We start from the raw sequence: 27,374 nt of genomic DNA, 5'->3' as shown, positions 1-27,374 counted from the left end.
GTTCCGGACTGTAGGCCGTCTCAATAGTTTCCGGACTGTAGGCCGTCTCAGTAGGTTCCGGACTGTAGGCTGTCTCAGTAGGTTCCGGACTGTAGGCCGTCTCAGCAGGTTCCGGACTGTAGGCCGTCTTAGTAGGTTCCAGACTGAAAACCGTCGCCGGAAGCTCTGGACGGGGGACTGTCGCCGGAAGCTCTGGACGGGGAACTGTCGCCGGAAGCTCTGGATGGGAATGTGCACTGGAATCCTGATGCGTGGGACTGGAATGGGTGGCACCAGACTAGTAACACGCACCTCAGGACGAGTGCAGGGAGCAGGAACAGGACACTCCGGACTGGGCATGCGCACTGGAGGTCTGATGCGTGGGACTGGCCTAGGTGGCGCCAGACTGGAAACACGCACCTCAGGACGAGTGCAGGGAGCAGGAACAAGACACTCCGGACTGGGCATGCGCACTGGAGGTCTGATGCGTGGGACTGGCCTAGGTGGCGCCAGACTGGTAACACACACCTCAGGACGAGTGCAGGGAGCAGGAACAGGACACTCCGGACTGGGCATGCGCACTGGAGGTCTGATGCATGGAACTGGCCTTGGTGGCGCCAGACTGGTAACACGCACCTCAGGGCGAGTGCGGGAAGGAGGCACAGGAAGTACTGGGCTATGGAGGCGAACTGGAGACCAGGCATGCTGAGCAGGTCTACTCCTTCCTGGCTGAATGCCCATCTTAGCCCGACACAGGTGAGGAGCTTGCACCGAGCGCACCGGGCTGTGAGTGCGTATGGGCGATATAGTGCGCATCACACCATAACCCAGTGCTCGTCCATCAACTCGCTCCTCAGCACGCCCACTCCGCAGCACTCTTAACCTGTTATGGCTAGGGGGCAGTATTTTCACGGCTGGATAAAAAATGTACCCGATTTAATCTGGTTACCACTCCTACCCAGTAACTAGAATATGCATATACTTATTACATATGGATAGAAAACACCCTAAAGTTTCTAAAACTGTTTGAATGGTGTCTGTGAGTATAACAGAACTCATTTGGCAGGCAAAAACCTGACAAGGTTTCAGGCAGGAAGTGGCCTGTCTGACATGCTTCGAAGTACGGTAATGGAATATTTAGATTTTTTTTGTCACGAATTGCGCCATGCGCACGACCCTGATTTACCATTTCAGATAGTGTCTGGGACGCACGAACAAAACGCCGCTATTCGGATATAACGATGGATTATTTTGGACCAAACCAACATTTGTTATTGAAGTAGCAGTCCTGGGAGTGCATTCTGACGAAGACAACAAAAGGTAATCAAACTTTTATAATAGTAAACCTGATATTGGTGAGTGCTAAACTTGCCGGGTGTCTAAATAGCTAGCCCGTGATGCCTGGGCTATGTACTTAGAATATTGCAAAATGTGCTTTCACCAAAAGCTATTTTAAAATCGGACATATCGAGTGCATAGAGGAGTTCTGTATCTATAATTCTTAAAATAATTGTTATGCTTTTTGTGAACGTTTATCGTGAGTAATTTAGTAAATTCTTAGTGAATTCGCCGGAAGTTTGCGGGGGTATGCTAGTTCTGAACGTCACATGCTAATGTAAAAAGCTGTTTTTTGATATAAATATGAACTTGATTGAACAAAACATGCATGTATTGTATAACATAATGTCCTAGGGTTGTCATCTGATGAAGATCATCAAAGGTTAGTGCTGCATTTAGCTGTCTTCTGGGTTTTTGTGACATTATATGCTAGCTTGAAAAATGGGTGTCTGATTATTTCTGGCTTGGTACTCTGCTGACATAATCTAATGTTTTGCTTTCGTTGTAAAGCCTTTTTGAAATCGGACAGTGTGGTTAGATAAAGGAGAGTCTTATCTTTAAAATTCTGTGAAATAGTCATATGTTTGAAAAATTTAAGTTTTTGTATTTTTGAGGAATTTGTAATTCGCGCCACGCCTATCATTGGATATTGGAGCAGGTGTTCCGCTAGCGGAACGTCTAGATGTAAGAGGTTAACGCCAGCACCTCTCTCCGGGAATCTTGCGTCGAACTCCGCACTTGACTCTCTGACTGGCTCCGGTTCACTCCACAGCTCTCCACGGTAAGCACGGGAAGTTGGCTCAGGTCTCCCCTCTGACATTGCCAAAGTTCCCGTATGCCCCCCCCCAAAATGTTTTTTGGGGCTGCCTCTCAACCTTGCCTCTTGGTGGATATAGCGCCTCGTAGTATCGTCGCTCCCTTTTTACTGCTTCAATTTCCTCCCTCGGGCGACGATACTCCCCAACCTGCCTCCAGGGTCCTTTCCCATCCAAAATCTCCTCCCAAGTCCATTCCTCCAGCTGATCCCTACCACGCTGCTTGGTCCTTTTGTGGTGGGTTGTTCTGTCACGGCTATCGAAAGGAGCGGACCAAAGTGCAGCGTGGTTGTAGTTCGACATTTTATTAAATCCGTGAAACCTTTGCAATACACAAATAACTGAAAATGACAAAACAACAAACCGTGACACAGAGAGAAACAAACACTACTCAAAATATACAACCCACAAACACAAATGGAAAAAACCCCTATATAAATATGATCTCTAATTAGAGACAACGAGAACCGGCTGCCTCTAATTGGAGATCATCCCAACAACCCCAACATAGAAATAGAAACATAGAAAAACAACATAGAAACAGATAACAAGAAAACCACCCAAAAACACCCCCTGTCACGCCCTGACCTACTCTACTATAGAAAATGACATCTTACAAGGGTCAGGACGTGATACATTTCTAAGTGACCCCAAACTTTTGAACGGTAGTGTATGTATGTATGTATGTATGTATGTATGTATGTATGTATGTATGTATGTATGTATGTATGTATGGCGCAAATTCACATACAAAGTCAAACGCACACCTTTCTGTCAGTCACTCAGTCAGAACAGAAAAGCAGGAAGGTAGTGCCGAAAAAAATTTGAGACCAAAAAAGCTCTTGAGGCCGACGCTGCTAAATTTGTGAAATTAACCGACTTATTTGCTAATAGTTCTGGTACTGCTTGTCCTAGTGCTGTGTCTGTGTCTGTGAGAGAAAACGGACAAAGACACAGTCACGCACACTGACGCACTGCTGCCAGTTAGGCCTAATATTTTGCCTGTATATTGTATGAAATACATTTCATACCTACTATAGTGGACTCATTAGGGAAGGGAGGATTCGCGGGAACATTTAGACGCTAGGCTACTTACATTATAGCCTAACAAGTCGTTAGATTATAACACATAGGTGTCATGACGTTGCCCTCTCTTTGAGTACAGGGAGCACAGTTGACCCCCTCCCCCTTGCACCATCCCCCTACCTACCTCTCCCTACCCAGGCCCGGTGAAGGCGGTCGTAAATTCCAAAGGAAATGTCCTGCCGCCTGGCCCAGTTGAGACACAGAGGGGTTTCATAGAGAGACCAAGGAAATTCTTCCAACTCACAGAATTGGGGAACCGAACGACATTTATGTTCTGGAGAAGGTATAAAAGATTGGTGAAGAATCCAGCTACGAACTGGTCCGCTTGGTACAATTTTGTGATACTCAAAAGAGACAATATAGCCATATTACCATAATACTGTTTATATAATAGCCTCAGCTATGGGACTTGCATCTAAATGGTTGTATAAAATGTATTAATAAGGATAAAGCTATTTGTAATACGTTGAGATGCTATGTACTGATGTTAATGTGATAGAATGTATTTCTGTTCAAAGCTGTAATGGCTGTCTTCTTCGTCAGACGAAACAGAGAAGTCATTGTCCAAGAAAGTGGACCAATACGCAGTGGAGTTAGTGTTCATCTTTCAATTTAATTACAGCCAGAACACTATTCAAACAACACAAGGAAACCGACAGCCAAACAGTCCTGTCAGGTGCAAAACACTAAACAGAAATAATTACCCACAAAACCCCAACAGAAAAACATGCACTTATGTGTGACTCCCAATCAACAACAACGAACTTCAGCTGTGCCTGATTGGGGGCCACACACGGCCCAAAACAAAGAAATACAAAAACATAGAAAAAGAACATAGAACGCCCACCCAATGTAACACCCTGGCCTAACCAAAATAAAGAACAAAAACCCCTCTCTATGGCCAGGGCGTTACAAAAGCTTAAATCAGTCATCGGCACGCCCCCCAGGGACACAGACAGGACCAGGCGTCATGTGACAAGCCTGTTCTATGTTCACGTATAAAACCCCTACCCTGATTTACTTTCTTGAGACCAGGCCTCCACTCCATGACGAGTTGGCCAATAGGTTTGACCATCCAATTCCTCTACTGAAAGTTAACTTTTAGACTACCGATACCGACAGAATAATAGCAAGTCTTTGATATTAATTAATAGTCTGCAGCTAAGTTAATTATATCATTGAACGCGAAGACCGACGAAACATCCATTCTATAACGACATTAATGAATGTCGCTTTGAAAGATCCATTCTAACCGAGAGAGAGAGAACAGGACAAAAACTCTCCAACAAGGATCCCGACGACACACTGAGCGTAAATATATATTGATTGCAATTGTTCCCGAATGAGTGAGCGTTCCTGTGCAAAGGCTTAGCATATCAATTGTTAATATTTATCAACTCTGTCGTGTCTTCTCAGCTGCCCTTTATGACCCTTTGTTTAACAAGACACCAGCCATGCCTGTTTAGCCCACTAGGGCACATTACTCTACCAACTCTTTGTGACGATAATTACTGTTTGTATGCTTTCTGTGAATTACTTAGTTTAGTAAATAAATGATTTTAAGACAATTGATGTACGGATGACTTTAGTAAAGGCTGGATTCGTGCAGATACAACAATTTACGACGTTTGGAATGAGACTGGACGCGAGGTAAAATACACCATTTAAACCAGAAGATAATCGGCCTATACTATAATATAATATAATATATAATGTTATAATATAGGAAAGTTATATTAGGAAAATTATAACTTTGTAATCTGAATATTTTCCTTGGTGCCCCGATCTCCTAGTTAATTACAATTAAACAATTAATCAGTTTAATCGCGTGATAATAATTACAGGGAGTTATTTGATAAACATGTCTTCAAGTTAATGGTGCCCAAAGACACGACATAGGTAAGGCAATAGCCATCTACTAAACATTTATACAGTGCTTTTTATTAAACACAAGTCATCATGTATTACAATAAAGGTCAATTCGGGGACTGTCTGTGTATTTGAATAGTTTTATCAATGTTTATTCGCTTCTGAATCAGTCTCTTCAGCCCAGCAAGTGGGTTTATGACCTGTAGTAACGAGAAACTCTGGTGTTGGATTACATTACATCGCCACCACCACTGAAGGCTGGAAAGTCCCCCCTATCTCCAGCTTATTTCATTCGCTAAAAGGCCCATCACTTCTAATCAGAAAGATACGCGTACGCGCATGTCACTGTCAAACGAACCACAGCACTAGAAATCTATGCGCATCCACATAAACTAGTCCCTGCATCGTTCTATGACAAACACAGAAGGTTGTATATTGAATTCAATAGGAGAAAACAGAGATGGCAGAGAGAGAGACTGTTCGTTCCTTAATGTAGCCATTGGCTGTATTATATAGCCAAAACATTAAAGAACTGGCAGTTTCTTGCTCTCTTTCTCTCTCTCTCTCTGTTTTCTTCTATATAATTATATGTAGTCTAATATTTAAACACATAGCTACATGGGCAGGGGGGAACACATGACATGCACTTATTTGAATATGTAGTTAAGCTGTTATACGGTATACAGAGGAGAACAAGGAGAATGTGGACTAGTGACTAAAATGGCAAGGCTGAATTTTTGTCCCAGTCCGCCCCTGCCTCAGAATGCTATTTTCTGTATTCTCCACATAGAGAGAGACCTGTCACAACAACAGACTACGATGGACACTGACAGTTGGTTACTTGGTTCAATAAAGTAAGTCTTTATTTTTCTGTTTCATTCTGTTTGTGATCTGCACCACTATCAAAGGGAAAACACTTAAATTAATTAACTTAATACACAGATGTGGATGTACTGGATACTACACATCACATCAGTATGTGAGCAATAACATGAGGTTATACATATTTTAAAGACAATATCCTAATGTAAAAGTATAAAATATGATGAATTTGGTGTACTATTTATAGAGCTAGATTAAAACTATTATTTTTATCTCATGGATGGTCAGTCCTTGCATCCATAGCTATGTCTATGAATTTGAGAGTGGTTACATTTCTTCAGCCCCCTCCTTCAGCTGTTGACCAAAACAGTGCCGGGGTGTTCGCTTTGGTGTTGTTAGATCTGCAAATTCCCCCTTTAAGTTAGTCTGCCCCATTTCTTTTTTTGTTGTTATATCTGCAGAGTTTCTACCAAAGCATTTCAACAGACCTCACACAAGACTAAAATAGTTTCTGTAATTAGAAAAGACTCTCTTTTTTACAAAAAAAAAGAACAAATGTAGCATCACTAAAGCACTGAGTTACACAATCTCATTCAAAAGAGCACATTCACTGTTTTGACCTGCCCAACTTCACCTGGCAACAGAGAGATCTCTTAAAATAATTATAGAATAATAATATAGTAGATCGGCCAACCGGGAAAAAGTGTTTGAAAAAATGTTTCTTGTCAAAAGCCGTCATCTGGGGGCCTCCCGAGTGGCGCAGTGGTCTAACTGCATTGCAGTTCTAGTTGTGCCACTAGAGATTCTGGGTTTGAGCCCAGGCTCTGTCGCAGCCGGCCACAACCGGGAGACCGGGAGACCTATTTCCAACATCTCACACAATAAACCAATTAAAAAAAATACATATTTGTTAAAAACATGGCAACAAAGAACAAAGAAATGGAAGCTGACAGTAAAACATTCCATTCTCGGAGTAAGAAAATAGAGCATGTGCTGCAACAGGGTAAATTCAACAGAAGGATGCATTGTTGATTGCTGTGTTAATGTCTTTGCATGTGTGCCTATGCATTCATGCATGCATTTGTGTATATTTATCTCAGATCATGTATTGCTATGCCATCTTATTTTTTTCAACAAAGAACATTAATAAGAATAAGTACAGTAAGATCAACAGTTGTCAATTATTTACAATTGTATGATCATATGACCAAATATACAGAATTTCATATAAAGAATAGTGACAGTTGGTACCTTTGTGTATTCTTTAAATCTGCCATAAAATGAAACACTGAATGTAAACATTGCAGTACATAGTTTTTGTAAGATTTGGTAAGGCCCCAATTTTCTTTAATAAATAAAACATATTTCGTAAGGATAAAAATGTTCAATGAACTCCTGGTAGTATAACAATGTTCATTATACTCCAAGACCTCCAGCACAGTATTTGCTAAATATATAAGCCTACTTCAACCTATATAATATACTGTCACTCGTATCACTCACACGCTACCCAAAACACCTCTAACGCCTCCACAACAAATACCAATATATATTTTGTTAATATATTTTTTATATTAATTAGGCTACTTCTTTTTACAGAAATTACAGTTCGACATCATGTCTGTGGAGGAACTATAATTTGTGCAACAGTCTACCATGAGGCAAACCCCTTGCACTGGAGCATCTGAATTGGCCCTTTACAACAGGCCTCCAACCAATACCCCATGAAAGTGATGCTTCCTATGTCATACGTCTGTATCCATGTCCCTGGGCCCGGTTTCCCAAAAGCATCTTAAAGGAGAATTTCATTATTTAGGAACCTAATCTGTAAATTTGTGATGTACTGTAAATGGCATGCTATAGAAGGGTCCAGACACTTTTTTTGCATTTTCACTTGGTTTTGAGAAACTTACACTAGCAGCGATTGACTTTCTGAGTTCCAGGACGTCCAAAGAACACAAAAAAAACCACCTAAATACGTATTTTTACAAACGGCAAAGCTCTTAGTATCGTGATGCAGGTCTTTAGCATCTTTACAGATGACATTGCGGATAAAGTTCAGAATGACACAATGTTATAAACCATTTTGTGGTGTGGGGCAATGACCATAGGGGATGTGGGGACCAAGTTAAAGAAAATAAATAAAACAACTTTTATAAATCAATAATATACATATTAACAACTGCAACAGTGATGAATGTGGGGGCAGAGTAAAAGTCAGTTGGGGGTATGGGGGAAAATGTCCATACAGGGAGAAGCATGTAAGGTAAATAACCGTTGAGGGGATGTGGGGAGGAAATGTCCATAGGGGATGTAGCGGGGGGGAAATGTCCATGGGGGAGTGGCAGGGGGAGATGGAAGGCTCATCAGGATGTCCAGGACCCAGTTACATACGGAGGAGTTCAGACCCATGGCCGTGAGCTTTGTAATGAGCTTATAGGGCACTATGGTATTGAACGAGCTGTAGTCGATGAACAGCATCCTCACATGTGCATTGCTTTTGTCAAGGTGGATAAGGGAAGTGTGCAGTACAATGGCGATTGCGTTGTCTGTGAATCTGTCAGGGCGGTAGGCGAACTGGAGAGGGTCGAGTGTGTTGGGGAGGGAGGTGATATGGTCTATGACAAGCCTCTCGAAGCACTTCATGATGACGGAAGTGAGTGCTGCTGGTCGGTAGTCATTCAGTTCAGTTACTTTCCCTTTCTTGGGCACAGGGATGATAGTGGACATCTTGAAGCAGGTTGGTATAGCGGCCCGAGCTAGGGAGAGATTGACAATGTCAGAGAACACAACAGCCAGCTGGTCTGCACATGCTCTGAGGGCTCGGCTAGGGATGCCATCTGCCATACGTCCTCAGTGGAGACTGTGAGTGTGTAGCCCACGTTGTCATCGTGGGCTCTCCTGGGCAGCTCAGGGTCATTGTACTCAAAACGTGAGAAAAAGGTGTTTAGCACCTCCGGTAGGGTGGCATTGATGACCTGCCACACATGCCTTGTGTCTGACCTGCTGAATTGCTCCTCCACTTTGTCCCTATACTTGTGTTTTGCCATCTTGATCGATCTGAGTAGGTCTTATTTGTACTGTTCAACCAAACTATTGTCCCTGGTAACCTTGCCCTGTTTATAAGCAGCATCGCTCTCTTTCAGTTTTCCTACAAGGCTGCTATCAATCCACGGTTTTTGATTCAGGAACGTTTTGAAAGACACTATTGGTATCACGTCATCTATGCATTTTCTTATGAATCCGGTGACTGAGTCAACGTATTCATTGATTTTGAAAACATATTCCAGTCCATGTGATCAAAACAGTCTTGGAGCGTGAATTCTGATTGGTCCAACTCTGCACAGACCTGTCCACCGGAACTTCCTTCTTGAGTTTTTGTTTGTAAGCGGAGAGAAGCAAGATGGAGTCATGGTCGGATTTGCCGAAAGGAGGACGGGAGAGGGCCTTATACCCGTGTCGAAAGGTGTGTAGCAGTGGTCAAGAGTAGAATTTCCACAAAATAGACAGTCGATGTGTTGGTAATAATTTCGGTGCACATCTCTCAAATTACTTTTGTTAAAGTCCACTGCAACAATGAACATTGCCTCCGGGAATGTGCTCTCCAGTTTGTTCAGGGTCCAATGAAGATCTTTGAGATCCTTTTTGGTGTTGGCTTGGGATGGGATGTACACAGACATGGCGATAATCCCTGATAACCCTCTCCGTAGCTAAAAAGTGTGACATTTGATGACCAAGTATTCCAAGTAGGGGGAACAGAAGCTCGCAAGTTCATGTACGTTTCCTCCATCGCACCATGTGTTGTTGGTCATAAAGCAGAGCCCAACACCTTTGATCTTGCCAGAGAGAGCCGTTCGAAATATACTAAAACCCACTGGTTGTATATAATCCGTTTGGATGTTGGAGGAAAGCCAAATCTCAGAAAACCAGAGTATGTTGCAGGATCGGATGTCCCTCTGGAAGGAGATCCTCGCTCTGAGTTCGTCAAGTTTGTTCATTTAATGACTGAACATTGGCGAATAATATGCTCGGAAATGGAGGACGGGACGCACAGCGTCTTAATCTCACTAAGATCCCGCCACGTCTGCCTCTCCATTGGCGTCTTCGCTTCCTACTCTAGGGAGGTCGGGTGGATGGTGAGTACCGAGTGATTCATATTCTAATAGTTCTACCCGGGTGTATGTAGTAATGCATGAAGTAAAATTATTATGAAAATTTGAGAAAAACAGCAGAAAACACCCACAAAAAAAGTAGAAACCTGCAATGTTTTATCAGAGCTCGAGGCGAGGCGCCCTCGGTCGGTGCTATCTTAACCACACACGCATACAGAGATCTCCGCTAAACATAGAATTAAGATGTTTTTCTGTCTCTCTGTGACCACCGATAACTTCAGAACGAAGTTGACTACAAATACAAAGTTGGCAATGTCTTTGCAATTGTTACAAACAAGCAAATGACAAACAATGCTTCAAATGAAAACTAAGATGACTGCATTAAAATATAAATAATATAGGCTACATAGGCCTATATACAGTATTTCAATCATATTGAAATACATTTTATGTTCAATCAGTTATATTTTGCTCATTTTAGGCTAAGCTACTCTTTGTAATTTTGGCCTCACTATTTGTCATTATGTTTAGCAACATGTGCAATGATGTGACACATTTTGTGCATTATTATTGGATAAGCATTTAGAATAAGCAGCCTCAATATTTGTTGCCATATGTGGAAATATCTAAAGCTGATCTGAGAGCAGCACTGCCTGTCTTTCGACCCTATCAGTATCGACACATGCTCCAACGACGCATTTAGCAAACATTCTCTCTGCGTGGTGTTTTGGGAAACGCATGTTACATATTCGGCCGTTGTAGGAATGATAAAAATGTTTAAACACTCGTAAGCCTAAGTTACATCACTATTGGGAAACTGGGCCCAGGTCTTTTGAATGGGAATGAAGACTATATCATTAAATTCAGGAAAACAAGGTCATTTAAGATATATATGATATAACATCATATTCATATTCGTGTTTTAGTCATATCAATGCCTTTTCTAAAAATATTTGACGCTCAAGAAGTAAGACATTGCAGAAAGTTAGAAAAGTCTCATTTGAACTACATCTCCTGCTGCTTTGACAGCATGCCGTAACATGCATGCTCTAGCCGAGAACTTACCAGTTTCGTCCTGCAAATAGGCATTTATATTAAGATTTAAATACAAATAAAAAACTTTACTGTTACTTTACTGTTAATTGATGCCAAGTTGTGGAAAGAACTGTATCCTGGATCCCTTCATCAAACAAACCTAAACTATTTGGTTTCACCAAAAAAAAAACATTTCCCATCAACAAATGCAGATCCATAATGTCGAGGAACAAAACTTATGATATGTTGGGTTGAATGTGTCCCTCGCTATCAAATAAGCGTTTAAAACACATTTCTATCCAGGGTCTTCCATGTTCGTCTGTGGGCTGCCATTGTAGATCACGCAGTAGCTAACTCTCACAATAAGAACCCGTTACTTACAGGCTGATTGATGTGTTGTATATTAAATTACACTGTTTGTTTTTTTATGAACATTGCCAGCCGGTACTTTTTTTAAATGCAAAAAAAAAATTAAATGCAAAAAAAAAAATGTGTAGACCTGGCGAGCTGTCGAAAGATTTGTAGTTCTAATGAAACGGATTTCACTTTTCGGCTTCATGCTTCTTCTTGGCCATCAAATACATTGAAAACCAGCATATGGTAGAGTATACAATTTAATATATATCTTAAATGACCATGTTTTCGTGACTTTGACGATGCAAATTTGAAGCTCATTCTTAGCCTACAAAACAAGGGAAACGGAACTAAAATTGATGTAACTTGCACATCGTATAGCGTCACACGCTGCTGAGGGAAACTCCACTCCTTTACAATTTACTCTCTCCTAATTGGTCCCACTCTACCTGCCAACTCCTCAGACCTTTGACCCCTATCCTGACCTCCTGACATCTAGCTCTGACCTCTGACTGATTGGCCTTTAGAAGACCCAGCTGACAGGAACCCACTGCTGCTCTGAGCTCAGTCTCTCCAGTGCCGTCTTCAGGCCGCAGAAGGCCCCCTCCAGGCTGTCGTTGATGATGTTCAGGTCAAAGTAATGTCCGTAGGCACGCTGGATCTTCCCGCTCTCATCCAATGTCGTCTTCAGCTCAGAGTCCTGCATGAGAGGAACAACATGGTGATGATAGTGGTGATAGACGTCTATGATAGAAGTCTATGCCCAAACAGTTCTAGCTTCTAATTTAAAAAATGAATCTCTCCAGAAATAAGTCTCTTACTGTTTCCGCCTGTTATAGACACCCCTCAGCACCCAGCTGTGCCCTGGACACCATATGTGAATTGATTGCCCCCCATCTATCTTCAGAGTTCGTTCTGTTAGGTGACCTAAACTGGGATATGCTTAACACCCCGGCAGTCCTACAATCTAAGCTAGATGCCCTCAATCTCACACAAATTATCAAGGAACCCACCAGGTACAACCCTAAATCCGTAAACATGGGCACCCTCATAGATATTATCCTGACCAACTTGCCCTCCAAATACACCTCTGCTGTTTTCAATCATAATCTCAGCGATCACTGCCTCATTGCCTGCATCCGCTATGGGTCCGCGGTCAAACGACCACCCCTCATCACTGCCAAACGCTCCCTAAAACACTTCTGCGAGCAGGCCTTTCTAATTGTCCTGGCCCGGGTATCCTGGAAGGATATTGACCTCATCCCGTCAGTAGAGGATTGCTGGTCGTTCTTGAAAAGTAATTTCCTCACCATCTTAAATAAGCATGCGCCTTTCAAAAAATGTAGAACTAAGAAGAGATATAGCCCTTGGTTCATTCCAGACCTGACCGCCCCCGACCAGCACAAAAACATCCTGTGGCGGACTGCACTAGCATCAAATAGTACCCGCGATATGCAACTCTTCAGGGAAGTCAGGAACCAATACACGCAGTCAGTTAGGAAAGCAAAGGCTAGCTTTTTCAAACAGAAATTTGCATCCTGTAGCTCTAACTCCAAAAGGTTTTGGGACACTGTAAAGTCCATGGAGAATAAGAGCACCTCCTCCCAGCTGCCCACTGAACTGAGGCTAGGAAATACTGTCACCACTGATAAATCCACAATAATCGAGAATTTCAATAAGCATTTCTTTACGGCTGGCCATGCTTTCCACCTGGCTACCCCAACCCCGGCCAACAGCGACGCACACCCCGCAGCTACTTTCCCAAGCCTCCCCAGCTTCTCCTTCACCCAAATCCAGATAGCAGATGTTCTGAAAGAGCTGCAAAACCTGGACCCGTACAAATCAGCTGGGCTAGACAACCTGGACCCTCTCATTCTAAAATTACCCGCCGCAATTGTTGCAACACCTATTACCAGTCTGTTCAACCTCTCTTTCGTATCGTCCAAGATCCCTAAAGATTGAAAAGCTGCCGCAGTCATCCCCCTCTTCAAAGGGGGTGACACTCTAGACCCAAACTGTTATAGACCTATATCCATCCTGCCCTGCTTTCTAAAGTCTTTGAAAGCCAAGTTAACAAACAGATCACTGACCATTTCGAATCACACCATACCTTCTCCGCTGTGCAATCCGGTTTCAGAGCTGGTCACGGGTGCACCTCAGCCACGCTCAAGGTACTAAACAATATCATAACCGTCATCGATAAAAGACAGTACTGTGCAGCCATCTTCATCGACCTGGCCAAGGCTTTCGACTCTGTCAATCACCACATTCTTATCGGCAGACTCAACAGCCCGGATTTCTCAAATGACTGCCTCGCCTGGTTCACCAACTATTTCTCAGATAGAGTTCAATGTGTCAAATCGGAGGACCTGTTGTCCGGACCTCTGGCAGTCTCTATGGGGGTACCACAGGGTTCAATTCTCGGGCTGACTCTTTTCTCTGTATATATCAACGATGTCACTCTTGCTGCTGGTGATTCTCTGATCCACCTCTACGCAGATGACACCATTCTGTATACATCTGGCCCTTCTTTGGACACTGTGTTAGCAAACCTCCAAACGAGCTTCAATGCCAAACAACACTCCTTCCGTGGCCTCCAACTGCTCTTAAACACGAATAAAACTAAATGCATGCTTTTCAACTGATCGCTGCCCGCACCCGCCCGACTAGCATCACTACTCTGGACGGTTCTGACTTAGAATATGTGGACAACTACAAATACCTAGGTGTCTGGCTAGACTGTAAACTCTCCTTCCAGAGTCATATTAACCTCACTAGGGCAGGGGGCACTATTTTCACCTCTGGATGAAAAGCGTGCCCAAAGTAAACTGCCTGCTACTCAGGCCCAGAAGCTAGGATATGCATATAGGATAGAAAACACTCTAAAGTTTCCAAAACTGTTAAAATAATGTCTGTGAGTATAACAGAACTGATATGGCAGGCAAAAACCTGAGAAAAATCCATCCAGGAAGTGGGATTTTGTTTTATATTGAATGCCTATACAGTATCCCATGATTTAGGACTCAAAATACACTTTCTATGGCTTCCACTAGATGTCAACAGTCTTTAGAAATTGTTTCAGGCTTGTATTCTGAAAAATGAGGGAGTAAGACCACTTTGAGTGAGTGGACCCTGGGAAGTCGCCAGACCTGTTTCCTGCGCACGACGCTATTGTCCGGTTGAAATATTATCGATTATTTAGGCTAAAAACAACCTGAAGATTGATTATAAACATCGTTTGACATGTTTCTACGAACTTTACGGATACTATTTGGTTTTTTGTCTGCCTGTTGTGATTGCCTTTGAGCCATTGGATTACTGAACAAAACGCGCCAACAAAACTGAGGTTTTTGGATATAAAGAGGGACTTTATCGAACAAAATTAACATTTATTGTGAAACTGGGAGTCTTGTGAGTGCAACCATATGAAGATCATCAAAGGTAAGTGATTCGTTTTATCGCTATTTCTGACTTTTGTAACTACAATACTTGGCTGGTAACTGTTTGTAATGTTTTGTGTGCTGGGCGCTGTCCTCAGATAATCGCATGGTATGCTTTCACCGTAAAGCCTTTTTGAAATCTGACACCGCGGTTGGATTAACAAGAAGTTCATCTTTAAGCCGATGTATAACACTTGTATGTGTTATGACATTTTATTATGAATATTTCTGTTTTTGAATTTGGCGCTCTGCAATTTCACCGGATGTTGGCCAGGTGGGACAGTAGCGTCCCACATACCCATAAGAAGTTAAACATCTCCAATCCAAAATTAAATCTAGAATCGGCTTCCTATTTCGCAACAAAGTCTTCTTCACTCACGCCGCCAAACATACCCTCGTAAAACTGACTGTCCTACCAATCCTCGACTTCGGCGATGTCATTTACAAAATAGCCTCCAACACTCTACTCAGAAAACTGGGTGCAGTCTATCACAGTGCCATCCGTTTTGTCACCAAAGCCCCATATACCACCCACCACTGTGGCCTGTATGCTCTCGTTGGCTGGGTTAGGGTTAGGGTTAGTGGTGGGTCACTATAACAACACCCACCAGTAGCACGCGCTCCAGCAGGTATATCTCACTGGTCAACGCATCCTTTGGCCACCTTTCCTTCCAGTTCTCTTGCTGCCAATTACTGTAACGAATTGCAAAAATCGCTGAAGTTGGAGACTTATATCTCCCTCACTAACTTTAAACATCAGCTATCTGAGCAGCTTGCCGATCGCTGCAGCTGTACACAGCCCATCTGTAAATAGCCCATCCAATCTACCTACCTAATCCCCATATTGTTTTTATTTACTTTTTTGCTCTTTTGTACACCAGTATCATCTGCACATCTATCACTCCTGTGTTCATTTTCTAAATTGTAATTACTTTGCTACTATGGCCTATTTATTGCTTTACCTCCTCACGCCATTTGCACACACTGTATATAGACTTTTTTCTATTGTGTTATTGACTGTACGTTTGTTTATTCCATGTGTAACTTTGTGTTGTTGTTTATGTCGCACTGCTTTGCTTTATCTTGGCCAGGTCGCAGTTGTAAATGAGAACTTGTTCTCAACTGGCCTACCTGGTTAAATAAAGGTGACTTACTATGACTTATTTGCGTACAAATAATTGCGCCCATTCAAAAAGCGTCTCAGGGTAGGAGTGCTGATGTAGAATCTTATTGATTGTGGTCTAAAAGGTCAAACTGATACTATGACATGACCGAGACAGTAACAAGGGGTTATGTAACACTGAGATTAGTGGTACACAGTCAGAAATGAATTGGTGTTAATGGGCTTATTAAATATGATGAATTGCTAGGGTTAATGCATTCTCAACATACCAGTCATACATTTTAACGCGTTTCAAACAACATATTCTGCTAACTGGAACAATGATGTAGCTATGATACAACTGTCCAGTCTGTCTGGGACTCACCGTTAACTGCTTAGTCATCACTCCGGCTTCTTTGGCAGACTTATTCATGGCTTTGAGGACCTCATAATCTGGAGCCTCAATAAACACCACGTAGGGAAGGAACTCTGATGTCCGCAGAACCTTAAGTGCCTGCAGAAATAAATGAAATAGTTGGAAAGCAGTTTTAATAATAGATTATTAATAGATGCTAATGCAGTAACAAGCTAATCAAATTAGCCATGAACCACTTGAGAATATTGAGTCTCATTAAAGTATTCCATTCCTTCCATTTCATCTCCGTAATGCAAACCTTGGCTTTGGTTAAAAAATATAATTCTATAATAATCCTATTACTTCACTGATCTATGTGCCAAAGTTTGGCATAGTAATGTAGCCAACAATCTCAATAAAACAATAAAATACGAAGGGGGGACCGAATTCTGTTGTCCTTTCAAAAAGAAAGAAAAAGGTAAAGATCAACCTCTTCTCTGGACATTGATGCAGAGAAAATGTCTGGAGTATTATACCGATGAACGAATAAAGATGCCCAGATGCTATAGTCTACCTGTGGGTTGACATCCAGGATGCAGATCTTTCCAGCATCCACCACCTCATGGATGGAGTTGATCTTCGTGCCGTAGAGGTTCCCGTCGTACTCGCCGTGCTCCAGGAAGCGTCCGTTCTTAATGTCCATATCCATCTCACTGCGAGTCATGAACGAATACATCTGTCCATCCTTCTCATCCACCTTGGGTTTCCTCGAAGTAACTGGAAACAGGTAATAAAGAGAGATTGATGGTTGTTGTTGGGTTATGTACATGAAGGTATAGCAACTGACAAACACAGTGCTGAGCAACGCACACAGAATAAAATAAAATGTAGTCTTTGTATCTCATACAAATGTGAATACAGTATTTATATTTCTAAATTGTTTGTATGTTTTTTTAATATTTTTTTAATATGGCATAAATTACAGAATACCAGAGTAAATCAAAGGGTCAATGTCAATGGCTTTGTCAGTGTTAACCTGTTAGGGCTAGGGGGCAGTATTTGCACGGCTGGATAAAAAAATGTACCCGATTTAATCTGGTTACTAATCCTACCCAGTAACTAGAATATGCATATACTTATTATATATGGATAGAAAACACCCTAAAGTTTCTAAAACTGTTTGAATGGTGTCTGTGAGTATAACAGAACTCATTTGGCAGGCAAAACCCTGAGACAGATTCTGACAGGAAGTGGATACCTGATGTGTTGTATTACCTTTAAACCTATGCCATTGAAAAACACAGGGCTGAGGAATATTTTGGCACTTCCTATTGCTTCCACTAGATGTCACCAGCCTTTACAAAGTATTTTGAGTCTTCTGGAGGGAGATCTGACCGAACAAGAGCCATGGAACGATGATGGCCCATTAGACACCTGGCGCGCGAGTTGATGTTGGGTACCCTCGTTCCAATACGTTATAAAAGAGAATGCATTCGTCCACCTTGAATATTATTCATGTTCTGGTTAAAAAAGGCCCTAATGATTTATGCTATACAACGTTTGACATGTTTGAACGAACGTAAATATATTTTTTCCCCTCGTTCATGAAGTGAAGTCCGGCGGGCTTAGATCATGTGCTAACAAGACGGAGATTTTGGACATAAATGATGAGCTTTTTTGAACAAAACTACATTCGTTATGGACCTGTGATACCTGGAAGTGACATCTGATGAAGAGAATCAAAGGTAATGGATTATTTACATAGTATTTTCGACTTTAGATCTCCCCAACATGGCGGCTAGTCTGTATCGCAACGCGTATTTTTCTGGGCGCAGTGCTCAGATTATTGCAAAGTGTGATTTCCCAGTAAGGTTATTTTTAAATCTGGCAAGTTGATTGCGTTCAAGAGATGTAAATCTATAATTCTTTAAATGACAATATAATATTTTACCAATGTTTTCTAATTTTAATTATTTAATTTGTGGTGCTGACTTGAATGCCGGTTATTGGAGGGAAACGATTTCCTGAACATCAACGCCACAGTAAAATGCTGTTTTTGGATATAAATATGAACTTGATAGAACTAAAAATGCATGCATTGTCTAACACAATGTCCTAGGAGTGTCATCTGTTGGAGATTGTAAAAGGTTAGTGCATAATTTTAGCTGATTTTATGGTTTTGGTGACGCCTGTCTTTGAATTGGCACAACATTACACACAACTCTTGTAAATGTACTGTCCTAACATACTCTAAATTTATGCTTTCGCCGTAAAACCTTTTTGAAATCGTAAAACGTGGTTAGATTAAGGAGATGTTTATCTTTCAAAGGGTGTAAAATAGTTGTATGTTTGAAAAATTTGAATTTTGACATTTATTTGGATTCAAATTTGCCGCTCTTGAAATGCACCTGCTGTTGATGGAGTGCACCTAGCCCATAGAGGTTAAATGCTACTGTAGTGCTACTCACAGGGGATGGTGGTCCCGTAGCGCAGGGGGTCAGACACCAACAGTTTGTTTTTTAGACTACGGCGGCCCACTCCCTGTGCTCCAATCAGAACCAATGTCTTCCGGCGAAACGGGGAAACTTTGGCCACCTCCTCGTAGATCCTCAGCTCGTGCCGATCAAACTCTGAACAAGAATATATTCATATCAGATATCCACATAATCAGTATTACTATCAGTATTACTTTACCTAATCTAATTCATGCTGTGCATACACAATATAGCATACCACATTGACAACCGTTTACACTTTTTTCGAATAAAGTTTACAAGTAAAGAATACAATGGCAGCAGTTTCAAACATTGTTACGTTTACAAATTGTCATTTTGGCACAAAAAAACTTACCTGCATTTTTGGTTGTCAGATACATCATCTTTTTTTTCTTCTTCCCACCCATTCCAGAACAAAAAGGACCTGAGAAAGGCAACACACAAAATGTTGTCTTCATTCAGTACTTCTCAACCCACTTAAATTGAGTCTTACAATGTTGCTGTTCTGTATCATAAATCAACTCTGCAATATGTAGCCTGTACCACCAGAGGGGAGTATGCCAATGCATTACAGCAGGGGCCTTCAATCTTACCCAGAAACCCCCTCCCAGGCAAACAGCTACCCAGGGACCCCCTTCATATATTATCAAAAAATATAATTTTTCCCACGTCTTGTCTTATCATTAGGTGACAGATAATGACAAGGAGAACTAATCAACATTTTATAATCAATGGATTTAGTAGATTGTTTTTCATTATTTTGACCTCCCCACATTTGATTTGTTAGAGGAAGTGTAACTCTAACATAGCCTATTAGCTAGAAGGGTAACCCCAAACACATTTTCACTAAGAGCAGCTGTTTAGCTGTATAAACAAAGTTCAGCTATGTGTTGGCAAAAATGTATGTTCAAGTCAAAAAAGCTTGCTAGTAGTTTTATTCTCCTCTTTTCTACTGTAGATAAGTAATTTGAAATGTGTTTATTCTGCTGTTTCTAGCGATATTCATAGAAACGTGAATAAAAAAATAAAACATACATTTTTTGGATATATATCTATAATTTAAAAAAATTCAGAATCCCGGTTGAATACCCCTGCATTACAGAAAGGATGGCCGTTCAATTTGATTACAACAGTACATCTGGGAATCTCTGTCACTGCCCAGTCGTCTCTTCAGTATGGCTGACAGGTGGGCTTTAAGGACATTTGTTTGAAGCAAAGACAACAATGGGCATGACATAACCTTTTGATATGTCTCTTTGTTCATGGATACAATTATGACTGTAATATTGACGCAGTTTATATATTTGTTGATGGAATGCATTAAAGGGCCAGACCTTTGAAAATGGACCACTTCTGCTTTTTAAATATGGCTCGATCACATTATAATCATATACTGAATTCTGGTTCCAACGGCTCATTCGGTAGGACCATGGTGCTTGCAACTCGACAATTGTGTGTTTGAGTCTTACATTGACTTGATACAATCAATACATGTGTTGACTATAAGTAGCTTGAGATAGGCATTTTATATAGTCGTGGCCCAAAAAAATTGCACCCTTGTACTTTTTTCAAGTAACTCACAATTTTCCCTAAAAATAAGTTGAAATTGAACAAAGTATTTCGTCTCCACAATTCTTTATTTCACTGTTAATATTACAGAACCTTTGTTTTTTTATTCAGAACTTAATATACTGCTCAAAAAAATAAAGGGAAAACTTAAACAACACAATGTAACTCCAAGTCAATCACACTTCTGAGAAATCAAACTGTCCACTTAGGAAGCAACACTGATTGACAATAAATTTCACATGCTGTTGTGCAAATGGAATAGACAACAGGTGGAAATTATAGGCAATTAGCAAGACACCCCCAATAAAGGAGTGGATCTGCAGGTGGTAACCACAGACCACTTCTCAGTTCCTATGCTTCCTGGCTGATGTTTTGGTCACTTTTGAATGCTGGCGGTGCTTTCACTCTAGTGGTAGCATGAGACGGAGTCTACAACCCACACAAGTGGCTCAGGTAGTGCAGCTCATCCAGGATGGCACATCAATGCGAGCTGTGGCAAGAAGGTTTGCTGTGTCTGTCAGCGTAGTGTCCAGAGCATGGAGGCGCTACCAGGAGACAGGCCAGTACATCAGGAGACGTGGAGGAGGCCGTAGGAGGGCAACAACCAAGCAGCAGGACCACTACCTCTGCCTTTGTGCAAGGAGGAGCAGGAGGAGCACTGCCAGAGCCCTGCAAAATGACCTCCAGCAGGCCACAAATGTGCATGTGTCTGCTCAAACGGTCAGAAATAGACTCCATGAGGGTGGTATGAGGGCCCGACGTCCACAGGTGGGGGTTGTGCTTACAGCCCAACACCGTGCAGGACGTTTGGCATTTGCCAGAGAACACCAAGATTGGCAAATTCGCCACTGGCGCCCTGTGCTCTTCACAGATGAAGCAGGTTCACACTGAGCACATGTGACAGACGTGACAGAGTCTGGAGACGCCGTGGAGAACGTTCTGTTGCCTGCAACATCCTCCAGCATGATGGGTCAGTCATGGTGTGGGGTGGCATTTCTTTGGGGGGCCGCACAGCCCTCAATGTGCTCGCTAGAGGTAGCCTGAATGCCATTAGGTACCGAGATGAGATCCTCATCTTGTGAGACCATATGCTGGTGCGGTTGGCTCTGGGTTCCTCCTAATGCAAGACAATGCTAGACCTCATGTGGCTGGAGTGTGTCAGCAGTTCCTGCAAGAGGAAGGCATTGATGCTATGGACTGGCCCGCCCGTTCCCCAGACCTAAATCCAATTGAGCACATCTGGGACATCATGTCTCGCTCCATCCACCAACGCCACGTTGCACCACAGACTGTCCAGGAGTTGGCGGATGCTTTAGTCCAGGTCTGGGAGGAGATCCCTCGGGAGACCATCTGCCACCTCATCAGGAGCATGCCCAGGCGTTGTAGGGAGGTCATACAGGCATGTGGAGGCCACACACACTACTGAGCCTCATTTTGACTTGTTTTAAGGACATTACATCAAAGTTGGATCAGCCTGTAGTGTGGTTTTCCACTTTAATTTTGAGTGTGACTCCAAATCCAGACCTCCATGGGTTGATAAATTGGATTTCCATTGATTATTTTTGTGTGATTTTGTTGTCAGCACATTCAACTATGTAAAGAAAAAAGTATTTAATAAGATTATTTCATTCATTCAGATCTAGGATGTGTTATTTTAGTGTTCCCTTTATTTTTTTGAGCAGTGTATATCAATTTAATCAGAAAATAAACATAAATTACATTGACAAAATGATTGATACCCTACCCTGGTCAAAATAACTGCAATCAAGCGCTTCCTGTAGCCAACGATGAGCTTCCTGCACCACTGTACTGGCTGTTTGGCCCACTCCTCTTGTGCAAACTGCTCCAGTTCTCCCAGATTTTAAGGGTGCCTTCTCCCAACTGCTGTTTTCAGATCTCTCAACAGGTTTTCAATGGGATTTAGATCTGGACTCATTGCTGGCCACTGCAGAACAGGCCAGTGTTTTGTCTGGAACCATTCCAAGGGGCTTTATGAAGTGTGTTTGGGGTCATTGTCCTGCTGGAAGACCCATGACCTTCGACGGAGACCCAGCTTTCTGACACTGGGTTGTCAGAAAGGCATGCTCAAGTGTGTGTTGGCAAATTGCAGTCAGGCTTTCTTATGTCTCTCTCAGCAGTGGGGTCCTCCTGGGGCTCCTACTGTACCATATAACCCCCTTTCATTGAGTTGGCGACGGATGGTGCGACAGGAAACTGTCGTACCTTGTGTCTGAAGGTCAGCTTGAATATGTGTAGCAGTTGGCCGAGGTGTTATCCACCATTCTAACAATTCTTCGCTGCAATCTTCCATCAAGTTTTCTCTTGCTGCCACATCCAGGGAGGTTGGCTACAGTGGCATAGGCCTTAAACATCTCGATAACATTACATACGGTGGAAACAGGAACATCAAGGTCTCTGGAGATGGACTTGTAGCATTGAGATTGTCCATGCTTGACTACAATCTTGTCTGACCTCAGATAATTCTCTGTTTTTCTTTATTTTCTCCAAACTCATTGTCATACACACAGTGACACAAAACAGGAGAATTAATCCTTTTCTCTATTCAAACTGGTTGAATTTATGATTTTTATATTACATGCACCTGCAACTCACCACTGGTGAGTACAATTCCAAAGTAAAGGAGAATCACCTGCTTGAAATCTAATTATTTCGAACTACTTCTGGAAGGTGCCAATAATATTGTCCGGGCCATTTTAGGATTTCTTTGGGGAATAAGCTACGATATAAATTAATTATTCAGAATTAATTTTATTTAAAAATAAATTGCACACCGAAGACCAAAATGTTTTATTTTTTAAACAGTTTTCTGGAAGAAATTGTGCATATTTGAAAAAGTGCAAAGGTGCCAATAGTTTTGGCCACGACTGTATGACCATATCATATACTGCGTGAATAGCCCCCACAAGTGTCCCATATTTGTCTCCTACAGGTCCAAGGGCAGTCTTAGTGCCTTAGTGGTCTGCCTGACTGCCACTTCCCTCTACTGAAGTGAAGAGCATGTGGCTGCAGGCGGAGTGGGGGACTCACCACATACCACCTGTGCTAGTGTGCTACAGACAGAAAGAGAACACTACAGTATGAATGTGACCTGGCACCTCCTGTCTAGATTGAGCTTAATGAGGAACAACCTGCCTTTCTGAGTTATGTCTTTCTAAGTCTGCTGCATTTTGCTAGTCCCTCTTCACTGATTAAACAACCATCTTAAAGGGTGACAAGGGGACAAGCAGGCAGTTAAAGCGTATACATGCACACAAAACACCCAGAACAACAAATGTCTTTATTTTGTCACAATTTATTCTACTCATTTTTGGTGGACCATTTGCGCATTCAGACAATAAAAAAGTATAATCTTATCCCATTTTATTTTTTCTTGTTTTATCTCCCTGACAAATGTGGGCTCCTGAGTGGAGCAGCGGTCTAAGGCACTGCATCTCAGTGCTAGAGGCATCACTACAGACCCTGGTTTGATTCCAGATTGTATCACAACTGGCTGTGATTGGGAGTCCCATAGGGCGGCGCACAATTGGCCCAGCGTCATCCAGGTTAGGGGTTGGCTGGGGTAGGCCGTCATTGTAAATAATTTGTTCTTAACTGACTTGCCTAGTAAATGTGTTCAACTTGAGTAAATTGAGTGCTGTCTTTAGTTTGTAGAAGATGCCAAGCTCCTTTGTGTCCTCCAGTACTTCTGTGGGTTATAATGCAATATATAATATACAGTACCTGCAGTAACCAGCTCCAGATCTCTCTTGACAAAAGCCTTCCTCTTCTCTTCCAGTAGCTGGCTAGGAATGAGGCCTGCACTGCCCCCCACTAGGTGACATGCCTGTGATGGAAAGAAATTCATAAATTGGTTCTATCACTGCATTGCAACAACAACATTTTTTAAAAACTATTTAGGATAAACATGATAAAGTGAAAGACTAAATAGTGGTTGTCCATTAGAAGGGACTGACCTGCCACCAGTTGAGGTCCTCCTGGTTGAAGAGCTGCAGGATGTCTCCACTGCTGAAGCCCAGGCCTGCCTCCTTACAGGGGATTAAGTTGTCATGGGACGGGTCATAGTCAAAGTGACACTTCACATACGCCTGAGGGAGATGGAGAGGGAGTTTGGTGAACAGGTCAGAGCTTGAGTAGAGGTAAACACCATCTAAACATAATACATAATATCTAGTGCTCAATACACTGCCTACTTAAAAATGCTATGTTAAACACTTTATTACAGTATTGTTTACATGCCATACTACTATTAACACAATACCGGCAACCAGTGTGTGGTCTCAATGGTTCCTGGTGAATAGCTACAGTATCTGGTCAAGACCATCTCAATCAGACAGCCTTGCTCACTTGAAACTCATTAATCTGCCTCTTACTTTCCCAGACAATACAAAGCTAGAGCACCACCCTTCGAGCCCAACCCCTGTATCCCATCTCCTAAAAATGGAAGAGTCGAAAGGAGTTAGAGCCAAAACAGGTAGCCATGGCAACCATTCCCTATGCTCAACGGCGATTACTCATGGCAGCAAGTTGAAGTGTGAATGAAATGTTCCCCTCAGCCCCTGAGCTACTCTAGACCTCCCATCACCCCTTCTACCCCCCAGTGACTTTAGCAATGTGGAGGGAAATGTTGTCACTTGGAGTCACAGACAGGACACTGGGTAAAATAAGTTTTCTACTTAGCTCGGTCACCTCAGCATACACCAGCACAGTACAGAGAGATGGTAGTTAATGTTGATACTTTGTAATATACCGGGCTGAACATCTCTTTAATGGACTGGATTAATTGGGCACTTAAGAGGAATGTATCATCCACTATCAATGTACTGTAGCACCCACCTGCACAAAGCTCCTTATATGTAATGTAATGTTACAGTGTTTTGACAAACTGTTTATCTCATTGTTGAAAATGTGTTGTGATGGTGGAGCAGTTTTGAGATGCAAGGGAAATGTCTGCACAAACAGACAATAGCATCTTATCTGTCATCTCTCTCCCTTTCAGAGAAACCATTTTGCAGCAACTCTTGGTTTGGATAGCTTGAAGTCACCTCCGGAGATCAAAATACTTCAAAATGGACCCTCGCCGGTCGCAAGGAAGCATTTCAATGCTGTAACCTCTAAATCTTTTGTCCGAACCTTTTGAAATGCGCCAAATATAATTTCAAAAAGAATAGCCCAGGGACTGATTCAAAGGCACTCTTTCAAAATGTCAGTGGAATGGATGGACAGTACAGAGCTGTGGGCTATTAGCATGCCATGAATTACTGCTATTTGAGAGAGGTGTCCAGTCCTGTGATCTTTTCCTTGATCTCTGGGCCAGTTACCGAAGGGTCGCTGGTTCAAATACTCGAGCCGACAAGGTGAAAAATCTGTCTGTGCCCTTGAGCAAGGTACTTAACCCTAATTTGCACCAGGGGTACTGTATTACTATGGCTGACCCTGGAAAAGAAAACCTTTCACTATACCTATCCGGTGTATGTGACAAAACATTTTATTGTTATTTATTTCATTTGGGTCATGATGTCGCTGAGTACAATCAATCTCGCACACTCTTTCCCACTGGGCACACACTGGTTGAAACAACCGTGTTTCAACATCATTTCATGAAATGACATTGAACCAACGTGGAATAGACATTGAATTGACATCTGTGCCCAGTGGGTTGACTCCTCAGAGACTCTGTGTCCATTAGCTAGACTCCAGGGGCAAATACTCACAGAGCTAAGGACACTATACTAACAAGGAATTCAAAGGCTGGGCGGAAGAAGTTCAGGGGGACTAATAGTAACCAGTAATGTGTTTTAGGTGTATTCATTTAGGGTGCATACACTATTTTAAATAACTATTTTTGTCAACTGAATGCTGAGTCTGTGGGTTGAAATGACAGATTGAAAAATGTTCTTTCTAGTTGGAACAGATGTACTGTACAGATCTTTTTCTGTGTTTTTCTGGTCCTTTTTGCTCTCTCATCCTCACAGTGACTCCAGTAGCTAATTCATTATCCATGAGAGAAAAGCCATTAGTAGGATTACACTTTCCCCCCCAAAATTCTCACAAAACTGTAAAAGTAAAATTGCAGGTGCAATTGGCAGGTTGACGTTTATTGGCCTGTAGGGAGAACTGAGTGATTTCCACTAGATGGGCCAGCTACAAACTCAAAATTGGATATATCATGCAAATTCAGGAAAATGTAAATGTGCTTTTTGGTCTTAATCTAAGGTTAGGGTTTGACATTAGCATTAGAGGTGTGGTTAAGGTTAGGGTTAAGGTTAGATTTTAAATCTGATTTTATGACTTTGAGGCTAGTGACCACTCTTGCCTCCAAGGCAAGATTCATGACAATAAATGCCACCATAGCACTCACTTGAGGAGGTTGCATTGGATGCGTATTCTTGGCAGGAGACACAAGGTTAAAGACTGCAGGAGGGAGACATTGCCTCTACAGTATTTTCTGAAAAACCAAATAGAATTTCATGTAAATTTGAAAAGATTTGCTAGGCTAAGTGGACTTTTTTGGCATATTGGATACACATATAAAATGCTTTCAGATATACAGAAGTCCCAAAACAGATATGGGCTAGGGTTACATTTATACTGAACCAAAAAATAAACGCAACATGTAAAGTGTTGGTCACATGTTCCATGAGCTGAAAAAAAAGATCCCAGAAATTTTCCAAAAGCATAAAAAGCTTCCTTCTTGCAAATTTTGTGCACAAATTTGTTTACATCCCTGTTAGTGAGCTTTTCTCCTTTGCCAAGATAATCCATCCACCTGTCTGGGGTGGCATATCAAGAAGCTGGGGACAATAAAAGGTCACTCTAAAATGTGCAGTTTTGTCACACAACACAATGCCACAGATGTCTCAAGTTTTGATGGATAGTGCAATTAGTATGCTGACTGCAGGAATGTCCACCAGAGCTGGTGCCAGGGAATTGAATGTTCATTTCTCTATCATAAGCCGCCTCCAATGTAATTTTAGATAATTTC

At 42.0% G+C, this 27,374-nt stretch overlaps 1 protein-coding gene across 2 annotated transcripts in view; it reads right to left on the bottom strand.

Annotated features, from left to right (window-relative positions):
- Positions 1 to 5,920: 5,920 nt before the first annotated feature.
- LOC106578315 (MAGUK p55 subfamily member 2-like) overlaps positions 5,921 to 27,374 on the bottom strand; it is a 143,382-nt gene continuing 121,928 nt past the window's right edge. For both annotated transcript variants that reach the window (XM_014157001.2, XM_045701985.1), the window contains 7 exons: positions 24,346 to 24,477; positions 24,113 to 24,215; positions 19,158 to 19,226; positions 18,776 to 18,937; positions 16,882 to 17,084; positions 16,338 to 16,466; positions 5,921 to 12,110 (listed from right to left, as the gene is read on the bottom strand). In XM_014157001.2, coding sequence (XP_014012476.1) covers positions 11,934 to 12,110; positions 16,338 to 16,466; positions 16,882 to 17,084; positions 18,776 to 18,937; positions 19,158 to 19,226; positions 24,113 to 24,215; positions 24,346 to 24,477 — 975 coding nt within the window. In that variant the 3' untranslated portion in view covers positions 5,921 to 11,933. The remainder of the gene's footprint in view (positions 12,111 to 16,337; positions 16,467 to 16,881; positions 17,085 to 18,775; positions 18,938 to 19,157; positions 19,227 to 24,112; positions 24,216 to 24,345; positions 24,478 to 27,374) is intronic.

This window comes from Salmo salar, chromosome ssa19, assembly GCF_905237065.1.
Source record: "Salmo salar chromosome ssa19, Ssal_v3.1, whole genome shotgun sequence".
Lineage (NCBI taxonomy): Eukaryota > Metazoa > Chordata > Actinopteri > Salmoniformes > Salmonidae > Salmo > Salmo salar.
Note: the sequence above shows the minus strand (reverse complement) of the source record. Positions and strands in the feature narration are given on the sequence as shown.